Source organism: Doryrhamphus excisus, chromosome 12 (assembly GCF_030265055.1).
Source record: "Doryrhamphus excisus isolate RoL2022-K1 chromosome 12, RoL_Dexc_1.0, whole genome shotgun sequence".
Taxonomy (NCBI): domain Eukaryota; kingdom Metazoa; phylum Chordata; class Actinopteri; order Syngnathiformes; family Syngnathidae; genus Doryrhamphus; species Doryrhamphus excisus.
The window spans coordinates 6,526,639-6,538,857 of NC_080477.1; the positions used below are offsets into that span (position 1 = coordinate 6,526,639).

General features: G+C 38.6%; 1 protein-coding gene across 3 annotated transcripts in view; it reads right to left on the bottom strand.

Moving 5' to 3' along the window:
• The window catches only part of ankrd11 (ankyrin repeat domain 11), a 108,269-nt gene that overhangs the window by 14,135 nt on the left and 81,915 nt on the right, over nt 1–12,219 (bottom strand). For all 3 annotated transcript variants that reach the window (XM_058088757.1, XM_058088755.1, XM_058088758.1), the window contains 4 exons: nt 2,778–2,951; nt 1,028–1,228; nt 792–934; nt 539–686 (listed from right to left, as the gene is read on the bottom strand). In XM_058088757.1, coding sequence (XP_057944740.1) covers nt 539–686; nt 792–934; nt 1,028–1,228; nt 2,778–2,951 — 666 coding nt within the window. The remainder of the gene's footprint in view (nt 1–538; nt 687–791; nt 935–1,027; nt 1,229–2,777; nt 2,952–12,219) is intronic.

Genomic DNA, 12,219 nt, shown 5'->3' on the forward strand with positions numbered 1-12,219 from the left:
GTAGGAATGCCGAGTCGGCCGATTGATAATTGGTGATACAGTAAACCTCGGATATATCGGACTCGGATATATCGAAAATTCGCTCACAACGGACAGACAAAAAAGAACCAATTTTTCTGTAATGCATTCCCAATAAAAATTCATTGCATATATCGGATTTTTTATAACGGATTTCGCCTATTTCGGACAAAATCTCCAGTCCCGTTCCAATGCATTTCCATTAAATTTCCCTTGCATATATCGGATGGCCGCATCGTGGCGCTCTGATTCGCCGAATCGTGAAAGGCCACTATACGACGTCATTTGCAGCGTTTGCAGCGTTGCCTGCGCGTCTAGGTACATTGGAAACATTGTCAAGGAAGTGCCTTTTTATAACGGATAAAATCCGATTTACGCATATACCGGATATAAATCCGATATATGTGTAAAACGGACATTTTCCGGTATACGCTTATAACAGATTTCGCTTATATCGGACAAAACCAGTGGGAACAATTGAATCCGATATATCTGAGGTTTACTGTATTAAACTATGTACCCGACGAGCTTTCTTCGCTTGAGGTGTATGTGCCTTTCCCCAGCAATAAATTCAGCATAGTTGGAGAGTTGGCAACATTTAAAGGCGTTTCCCCTCTTCTGTTGCTTTGACGTGGATCCCCTCCATACCGTAAAAGTAGCTTAACCACCTGAAATAAATAAACGAGAAGCAAAATGAAGGTTTTTTGCCTATTTAAAAAACAAATTGTTATGAAATATTTAGGTATTGCCTTGAGATTTAAAAAAAAAAAGACCTTGAAGTGTCCATTGTTGGATGCATCGTGTAGCGGGGTGTCATCATCCAGACCCTTGGTGTTGACCTCCGCTCCGGCTGCCAGCAGCTGCTTGGCCACATCGTAGTATCCCCTGTTGCACGCCTCGTGCAATGCAGTCCAGCCTTAGTGTAACGGTAAAGAAAATGTTTTTCTATGAGATATTAAGTCCAATAAGAGAAACTGTATAACTTACATTAACAGATGAAGTCTCTCACCTGCAAAGTCTTTTACATTCACATCAGCTCCCTCGCTGATGAGCTCCTTGATGCGGCGTACCTCTCCGCGAATTGCTGCCCTGTGCAACCTCGTTTCGCCTCTTTCGTTTCGTTTATTCACTTTGTCTTTGGTTTTAGATGCAGAGTTTGGTGTTCCCTTCTGACCGAGACTGGACTGTGACTGGTGCTTTGGTGTTGTGTCTGTTAATGGCATAGGAACAAATTATTATGCTCTGAAATAAATGAATAGATTTATTTTCTATATTGATTTCAAGTTAAGTTGTGATTTCCTTCTGGGTGGTACTGTTATTGTTTGAACTGTTTGTGGCCAGAGGGGGGCATCCTCGCTCAAAGAATTAGCAGACGCCTCCTCCACTTGAGCATTACAACACATTGCCAAGATTTCACCAAAGCTATCATATTGATATTATTTTCACTCAATCTATGTCCGTGTCTTACAGGCATGTACAATAAAAATGTGCATCATTTTGTCATTTAGTGTACATCCTGTCATTCCATTCACTAGGGAGTTCATTTGATTTCCTTGACATTGTCAAACAGTATTGAGAGTACAAGTATTTCAATTACAAAGACAAACAAATGGGTGGAAATCACATATTTGTTATTATTTTGTTGAGCTCAGGGGTCTCAAACTCGCGGCCGGCGGGCCAAATGCGGCCCACGAGACGCTAGTTTGAGGCCCCCACCTTGATACTAAAGTTTAATGTTGAAATGACAGCTTAAAGCTGTGTGCACACCGGACACAATTAACATGATTTTGCCCCGCCCATACTGTTTACCCTACCCTGTTACCCCGCCCTGTTTTGCTTTGGATTAGCAATGAAGCTAAAGGCTTATGACGCTGGGTACAAATAAATGCAGGAAATGATTTGGAATAAAAGGGAAAATACACGTCAAGATAAAGCATCTCATCAAACATGTTGTTAATGTTACCACGCTGCTCCCAGATGGAACTGAGTATGATGCTAACTTGCTAATTGGGTCCAATGATTAAGTTTCATTAATGTTCATGTTAAAGGTTAAATAACTGTTAATAGTTATCCTCCCTATCCGTGTGGAAGTGGTAAGTTTTTGGCTATTTAAGTTTTAAATATTTGTATTAAGTATTTGAATCTGAAAAAAATAATTTCTCTACCAACTGTATGTGGTTTCTTACCTTTTTCTTATTTGCTGTTTTATTATTATTTTACTTATTTATTACTGATTGATTGATTTATTGTCTTTATTCTTAATTAGTTTATATATTTTTTTATCTTATTTTGTGTATAGAAAAATAAAAATTAAGATATTTGAGAACAGTGGAATGTTTTATCAGATATTTTGGTGTGGAAAACCGGAACCAAAGTACTGAAAAAGTGTAGGGTATAGCAGAAGCAAAAGCATTGAGGATAGTTTTTTTTCCCCAGTTTTTAATAAATGCGTTTTGGGTTTTTTTTTTGAAAACCTGATGCGGCCCAGCTTCACCCGGAACCTAGCTCCGGTGGCCCCCAGGTAAATTGAGTTTGAGACCCCTGGTCTAGCTCTCCTAAATGTAACTATTGGGCTAAGTCCGACTTTAAAGAGGAAGAACTAAGCATTCATAGTGTCCAACAAAAGAAAGCTCCCACCTACCAAGAACTCTACTGAAACCCACTGTCATTGCTTTTCAATTTAACTTCACAGCCATCATATCCTCCCTCGCTTTCCTTGTCTGCAACACGAGGACGTGGTCTCCATGATAAGCACGCACCTGGACTGTTGATGGACTCCTCAGCAGTCATTTGCATGAGCAAGGCCACCTGCTGCCGCTCAGAGAGGGGGTACCCGGCCCGGATCCCTGGCATCCCCATTCCAAATGGCAAGCCTGCCTTCCGGGTGTTTGTAGGCTCCTTTTTAATGCGCTTCCGTTCTGGACCTGGTTTCTCTGTGGCAAAAGTAAAGATAGGTGAATGTCATTTTTAGTGGCTTACAAGGACCCACGTGATCAAAAAGTGGGGAGCAATATTGATAGTGTAATACAGTGTTTTTCAACCTTTTTTGAGCCATGGCACGTTTTTTACATTGGAAAAATCTTGTGGCACACCACTAACCAAAAATGTTACAAAATGTCACCACGACCTCACACGTGCATCAATAAGTCTATGGGAGGAACAAGGTAGGTGTTGCCACACGGACCAATATTACATTGCTCTGCCAGTCTTTACACCACAGACACTCCACAGTAGCCATGTTTTTACATGACCACTTTTTCTCTTTCCCAATGACCTTTCGGGAAACAATGGTATCCATGGAAAGGAATTTTCCAATATCTTGTCTACATGCGCCGTGAAAATCAAACAGAATAGACAATAGGGCATGCCCAGTAAAACGTAAACATCAACATCACGTGATACCGACTTCCCCAAGTTTTTCTTTCACTTGTTGGAATAACTCCGTATTGCCAGTTTTTCGTCTGTCCAGTCTTGAAATTTAGTTTGAATCAAAAACAAACTTTGCTTAGTCCAGTGCCGATTGCTGGCCTCCATTTTTAAAAGTGAAGAACGTCTGGATCTGCGTGTTACGTCATATCTGAGCATGCGCTGAAAGAACGCACCCGGGATAAATTTAAACAGGAAAAGATCAAATTCAATCTTGCTAATATTTTATAATTAAACTCAGGACATGTTTTATATAGATATATATTTTCTTTGTTAATAAAACTGCACTTGTGAATAAAGTATAGAAGGGTTTAGATTCTGTTCCACAGATGGCGGTAATGCATACGAAAGCTGCTTGCCAACCGCCAATAAACAACAGAAGAAGAAAAACACCACGAAGAAGAACGCAGTCTGACAACTTTCCGTTTGAGCGGGTACAAGATACCTCAATCGGATTGGTTAAAGGAATATTCCATCCCCGTTCAATTATTTCCGTTTGAGCAAATAAACCAAATGCAATTGGAATATTTGGGTCCATGTATACTATTGACATAATATTTGCAAATGATGATTAATAAATGTTCATTATAAAAAGTGATATTGGATAATTCCTCACGGCACACCTGACGGTTTCTCAAGGTACACTAGTGTGCCGCGGCACAGTGGTTGAAAATCACTGGTGTAATACATCTGACAACGTTCACAAAAAATAACATTCAAATATGTTACTGTGTATATACTATTTGAAGACTTCTCTGTAAATCCCCAAAGCATACTGTATATTAGCATAGCACAGACGTGTACGGTCCTGGAGGTGGTACGTTCCCATCCGGCTCTCAGAAAGGAAAGCCTCATCAGGCCATGTGTTTATGTTTTCAGGCCAATCACTACAAGTCAGGAAGAGGGTGTGACTTGGCAGAACCACAGTTATTACGAAATACTTGGTGTATATTCAATTCCACGCTGCCTTGCCAAGGTCACCACATGTCTGCCTGCTTGCCAGTCTGACTGGAGACTCTGTGCTATGGGACAAAAGCAGCTGCTCTACAAAAGGCACACCCAGCAATTATTTTCAGCAGTAACATACCATCTGATGACCCTTGGAGAGGGTACAGCTACGTGATGACTCTAACGTATCTTTCCGCAAACATGGCCCAATAAAAACACGAGAGAAGAGCAATACTGTATGATCCGACCACAGACAAAAACAAACAGCAGACTCAAAAACCGGTGAACGTGTCTGAGCCTGATTCTCCTTTGACTTTTCTCGTTACAACACTAGCGATATTGCCCAAGGCCCATAAACACAAAACATTTGGCTACAGTGAGCAATCACACTCCAGATAGCTAGTGTTTATTTCCATGGCATGGAACATGTTCCAGTCGAAGTTAAAAGCTGATTAACTTTTAGTAACATCTGCAAACACTTTCAGCTTATATGCCCCCCGACAACCCCCTTCTTCCCTTTGATAGACCGTCATAGGCTCTCCAAACTCTTTGCCATTTCGACACATTCCTTCTGACAAGACTTGAACAGGGGGAACCACAGAAGTAGTCAAAACATGTTTTGGGAGCAGCAGAACAGAGAAAGTGCTATGCCAGCTTTTTCAGGGTATCTTGACAAGACTGCTTGGCTACTGATATTACTTGAATACACAGAAACAAGAGTATAACTTTTATCTAACGTTGTATGGTCGTGGCTGGAAGGAGAAACAGCTGTCTGTCAATCTGATGAGTTGACTATGTTGCACAAATATAAGCGCAGGTGGGATAGAATATGACATGAAAGTAAAGAATCCTTACATTGCTCAATGAGTTCAAGATATATAAGTAGGCCTGTAACGATAATCAATCAATCGATTAATCTGAGGACAAAAAAGATGTCGATAATTTATACGGCATTTATTCGTCTCTCTTTACCACACAGGCTGGATGACAAAAGTGTTCACTCTGCATCTGTCTGTGCGTGTTGGGGTCCCAGTGGAATCAGACATTGAGCCTCTTGGTCGTGTTGTGTACGTGGAGGCGGGGCTGGATACACACGGTACTAGCAGCAGGTTAGCCTTGTGAGCCAGCATGCGCAAACATGAATGAAGGCACAGAAGGGTTGGTATCTAAGGCGAATGCCCCTACCCCTTTATGGGAATACTTTGGTTTTGGTAGTCTTAAAACAAATGTCAAATGACCTGAAAGCAAAAAAATGTTGTATGCTGTCAATGCTAAAGTGTGAGTAAAAACTCATGTGTCATTTATGCCTAAAATGCCTTATTTCCTATTAAGTCAACTGCATTTGGAGTGCTCAAATAATGCTAAAACCATATTTGCAAGCTTTTAAACAGTTCTTTTATGCTCCAACTATAAGAATATTCAATTTAGACCAGGGGTCTCAAACACGCGGCCCGCGGGCCAAATGTGGCCCGCAGGACACTAGTTTGAGGCCCCCGCCTTGATATGAAAGTTTAGTGTTAGCGCGGCCCGCGCAAGTTTGATATGGATGCTGTATAGTATCATGTACCCAGAAAAAATTATTACGTTTGATTAATGTTCATGTTAAAGGTTAAATAACTGTTAATAGTTATCCTCCCTATCCGTGTGGAAGTGGTAAGTTTTTGGCTATTTAAGTTTAAAGGAAATAACTTGAAGGCTACCGTTTAGGTTGCTAGCTCTCTAGTTTGCGAGTTAGCATGTGTCTCAAGACTCTGCGGTTGCGCAATATGTTGTAAATAAAAAGAGTATAAATGTGACTATAGTCGTGTTTTGTCATGTCTACAGGGCTCTAATAATGCTTTGTTCATTTTAATATGAAAAAATAATTTGTCTACCCACCAACTATATGTGGTTGCTTAAGTTTTTATTATTTGCTGTTTTATTATTATTGTTATATTTATCTATCTGATTGATTGATTTTCTTTATTCTTAATTTGTTTATTTATTTTTCATCTTATTTTATGTAGAAAAATAAAAAGTAAGATATTTGAGAACAGTGGAATGTTTTATCAGAGCTTTTCTTGTAGAAAATTGAAACAAAAGCTAAATTTATTCATTTTTCTGTTTTTAATAAATGTGTTTTTTTTTTTTTTCCGAAAACCTGATGCGGCCCAGACCCTAGCTCCAGTGGCCCCCAAGTAAATTGAGTTTGAGACCCCTGATTTAGATAAATAGGGAATCCTTCTTTGTGGAAATTCACTCATCATGGTCAGGTCTGGAACAAGTTTACTGCCATAAACGAGGTACTATACTGTACATTTTAAACAATATAGTATATATTGGTATTATACAATAAAAACCAGCCTAATAGGTGCATTCAGACTTTTCCCAATTTCCATAAATATGTTCAAAACAATGTTGTAAAGCACATTAAAAAAAAAAAAAAGCTCTGAGAAGATAATATTTCACAGTACACTGCCGCAACTTGACACCTTTACCTTCACATTGTTGAAACTGGACTAACAAGATGTAGAGACAAAAAAAAAGTCATGTCACGTGATGTTAAGGGCCAAGAATAGATTGCCTACCTGAAACAGGGGAGGAGACATCTACTATACAGGTAGCTTTTAATATGGCACACAATAGTGCAGTGTTAGCCGAGACAAAAACAGGCTTAGCAAGAAGAAAACGGACTAGAAGAACAACCTTAACCAGCTGGACCAGATTTGTTCGACTGTGGCCCTTCAACGTTAACGTTAACGTTAAGCTTGGGAAACTCATACACATTGTGAAAACAGGAAGTCAAGACAGAGAGGCAATGGCTAACAGGATGTTTTTTCAAAGCTTTGCATTGACAAAGAGACTACTGCGGTGCATAAATGTGAAGTGTGAAGCTGTTGGGTATGAAATGTTCTATATCCATGCGGTGTACACCAAAAGACAAATGCTATAGGCAGCCAGGTCAATTATATGTTGGCTGCAGATCTGTGCAAAGCATCTCCTTTGTAGAAATGCCTCAGCTCACTCTTCAATAGTACAAACTTTACTAGAATGACCACACCATGACCAAATCTCGTGGCCACATAAAAAAAACCATTCATTTACGTGACAGTCATGTATTTGGAGCATCACTGACACATTATGTTATGGTTCAAATCTAAACAGTACCCCCTGTCCCACGGTTGATGGAATGTATTTCGAATTTTTAATGTAATGCTTCTAAAAATGTCTGTTATATCGTGATTCTTTTCCAAAAAACGTGCAATCCAAGTTCCTACATTTAGTTAATTCAGTTGCAATCGATTAAATGCCCTGGTAATTCAATGACCAGAACAAATTAGAATATTCCCAGACACATTAAATTTGTGTTTTGCAGCCCTGGTATCATATAAATAAATTATGAAGTGAATGGTTGTCAATCTTCCCAATATTTTCCAGGATGCCTCACTCGCTGTGTGGTCTTACATAAACAGCTGTCCTAGAAGGCACCATAGAAAAACAGATATATTTTTACAGACCTGGAAATGTATCAAATCAAATTCCCTACTATTCCATACTTGTTTTTCTTTAACACATACTGAGGGAAAATAGAGTACTTCCCCACATGTATGTAAACAGGTTCCAAAATGAACGCCACAGAGAACTTGAGCAATTTGATATAATTTAAAAATGTGCCATTGACACAAAACATACACAACAAGTTCCGAAACAAACCGTGATTGACGATAATTTGTCTAACGCACATTTTGGAGCAGGGAATCACGCATGAATTTGAGATAGTCGTGAGTGACAGTTGTGCCCATTCAAGCTTGATCTCATGCAGTAACTAAATATGATAACGATATTATCTGGATTAGTTGCCAATCAATAACATTGTCAATGGACATGTCAGTTATTTGTGTCCATAACCGTTTACATTTTGCCAACTATAGTTCCGCCTAAATTCCACTAGCATAGCTTTTCAAATACCTTTCTCATACAAATGCAACATTTATTACGTAATAACATTTGCATTTCAAAAATAATGCTTTTTATGTGAGTTGGGGGTACTTCAGTGACTATTTGTCTAAAATGTAAACAGTGACAGCAATGACAAAAACACGCTATTTAATTTAGCCTAGATTTTACAATTGAAAACACAATATTACACTGCGATACTTTTGTTTCGCCTACATATTTTGGAGGTGTGCAGCATATGTTTTGTATGTATTTTTGTGTACATTTACCATCTTACTGAAACTGACATTTCAATTTTTAACCATTGAACATTATTTCAACTGAATATTCAAGCGGAAACCTGGTGTTTGTGCACTTATTTCCTCTGTTTGAAAACATTTTAATTTCAGTTTAAAGCACGTTATCATAGGCAATGAAGGGTTGCGTTCAAAGACATCACAAAGCAAATGTACTTGTTTTCAGATGTAGCAAATTATACATCCAAATTAAGAGTTACAGAGTGGTAAGAATGTCCACTTTGTGTTTTTTTTTTTTTCTTTATGTCTATTTACACACACACACGCATTATAAAGCTCTTTTTGTGATGGCCGGAGTGTCCCTGAATGCATCTAGTGTTATTATAATGAAAATGAAGAGGTGTCGTTCCCAGGATGAACAGACAAGAGACGTGTGAGAGTTGGAGACACATACAGTACATGGGTGTTGGAATTTTACTGCTTGTTGTGTGTTTTGTTCAGGTCAGAATGAAGTTAGCAAAGAGCGTCAAGACTCTGTGGGAACTGTGTGGGGATGCTCCACTGCGCCTCCGTCTGCTGTCATAACCGAGGCGTGCTTGTTCTGGTGCACATACGTTATTTACATACACAAAAAAAAACACGTAATTACCGTATTTTCCGGACTATAAGTCACACTTTTTTTATACTTATACTCCAGAGCGACTTAATGAAAAAAAGTGTTTATGTTACATAAACACTGGACACCTTTTCTGTTCATGTTTATTTTTTGTGTAGACTAATAACCATTGTGTTAGCATATCTTACGCCTATTCAGCCTGTTCTCTATTCTTTTATTGTTAGAACTTGCCTTCCAAGAGGATGTAATGTCGGTTTTAGTTAGTTTGTAAAATAAATTACCTGAAAAAAAAATGTGACTTATACTCCAGTGCGACTTATGTATGTTTTTTCTACCTAATTATGCATTTTTGGCATTGTGCGACTTTATACTCCAGAGCGACTTATAGTCCAGAAAACACAGTAATACACAAAATAGCTACCATTGTTAACACATTATTTTTGGCAGCACTAAAAAAAAAGTTTATAGTTGTTTACTTTGGTATTGTTCCACCCTGATGTTGACAATAAGTTAATTGCTTATAAGTTCTTTGGACCACTGTTCTAAGATGCATAGTAAATGTAAAGCCAGTGATTTAAATAAATAATCTAAATGTAAATAAATATTTATTTAAATCTGCAGTCTGGCCAGCCTAACTGGATGTGGATGAATCGAGAGTGCGATACGAGCATAATGCTAGCCTTGTTTGCCTTTTATGTTTCCAGAAGAGTTGCTGCAGATACAATTACAGAAAAATTAGGTCAGTCATTCAGTACGTTTACATGCACACATCAGTCGGATTCCTGCTATTGTTCGGTCCGTTCTCTTTTGATTGTTCAATGACTGGCCGAACGCTGTGTGCCTCTGAAACGCGAGGCTTGTTAAAGCTGTGAGCTTCTCGACAGGAAGAAAATGTTACATGGTTACTAGTGAAGCCTTACATAGGATAGCGTAGCTTACTTCATCTTTTTCCTGCGGCTGATGATGTTTTAATGTGTGTATGACATCTACTCTGGCTCTTGTGGTTATGGTACTTTTCAAAAAGCATAGGGAAAAAAACTGCTCCTGTAGTGTCTGTAATAATTTTGCTACTATTTTTAACTACTGCAAAAGTACTTAGTAGTCAGTAGTGAGAGGCGTGGTTGTCACTAAGTTATTTTCTTCGTCGATTTACTGAAATTCTGTATTAGGGTTGGGCATTGTTTGAATTTGACGGATTCGAATTCCCAACGATTCTCAATTCTGATTCTTTTCAGGAGTAGAGTCATAAAAAGCTTGCGTGGTTGAAATGAGGGTGCCAACCAAAGGCCTTTTTACCACACGGTCATGTGATCGGGAAGATCTGCGTTTGAATCCCCACTTGGGCGCTCTCGCTAAAATGAGAATCCAGTGGTGTTTAGTCCTTGCGAGTGGCGCCCCCTTCCTTTGCACAGTCCTCGTTTTTTTTGCATAATTTCATCCTTACTAGACAGCGCTGTGACACACTGTACATGGTTGAAATGGATGAACACAAACGCTTCCTGCCAAGTCTTCTTGTTTGGTGTTATGCTGCTGACCAATCACTTTTTTATTTCATTCATACACTTTTAAAAATATTCACTTTTGTCAGTAACATACTACATACTTAGTAACATACTAAATCCTTATTTCTAAAATCACAAATTCAACTTGCTGATATAGTTCATCTTCAAACAGCTAAAATAATGCATAAGGCTAAAAATAACCAATTAGCTAAAAATGTCATCCAATACTTCTCTACAAGAGAGGAGAAATATGATCTCAGGGAAGAACTACATTTGAAACACTTCTATGCTAGGACTACGTTATGCTAGCCATAGCATTTCAGTATGTGGAATCAAACTATGGAATGGATTGAGTAAGGACCTCAAACAATGCACAACGATGAGCCAATTCAAGAAACAATACAAGCAGTTGATGTTTGCTAAATACAAGGATGAAGAGTCTTGAACCAGTCATGATGTGCTATATATATCACTATATTGACACTTACTATGGTACCCATTATGTCATTGGATGCTCATATCACCTTGTACTTCGGTACGAGGTACATTATTAAAAAAACAAAAAAACCTTAAACTGTATTATGGAAAGCAGGAAGTGAACAAATGTAACAGTTACTGATTGTAAAAGTACCAGATGGAGGGGTAGGATTTAATAAGCTTTGCTTCTTCCTACTCCTTTTGGACATGTGGAACTGTGAACTGATTATGTGATGCATTCAATTGTAATCTGATGCATGTTCAAGTGAAATAAAACCATTACCATTACCATTACATGAATTCCTCTTCTTGCTGGTGTAAATATGCCCCCCATATTTTCAGCTTCTTAGTTTTCTCTGAATTGAATGCTGTTCACAAAGCTGATTCCAATGCATATAAGTGTTTTAAGAAACTGGTTCATGCAATAACTTGTTTTTTCAGTACGTGTAAACATACTGACTGAGGGGCTGTTCACGAGGAAACTTTTTCAGGTCAAAATGGCAAAGTTTATTTATTTCATCCACACAAAAATGACATTCTGGGTGCCCTGAAAGGTTACATTTAAAAAAAGGGGAGAAAAAAATCTGAAAACAGCGGCTTGTCGTTGCCGTGTAGACAATGACTTAACGACCACGCAGCCCAATCTACACCACATTAGCATGCTTAAAGACTATTGAGCTATTGTTCTTGAGATGAAAGTTCACACCTTCTTCTGGTTGGGGGGTGTGTTGGGTCACTTTCTTTGAAAACCAGCAAGCGACAGCAAAGGAAAACACTGGGAAAATACTTTTTTACTTTAAATGAGGGTGCCAACCAAAAATACTTTGGAGGCTTGCATTACAAGCAGAGACCAAACAACACCGGGCTTCAGAGTACCAATCAAAGAACTTATCAAGGGGTGCAACTCTCAATGCAATCAAAAATTCCACTTATTCAGAATCCCCTTGAGCAATGTAAAAATGGCAATCCCGTGTGTAGTAAGCATGAGCACATTGTTACTGAACATACCTACGGCATTATCTGACCCTTGTACACACACATTCTATTTTACATTCTTGAC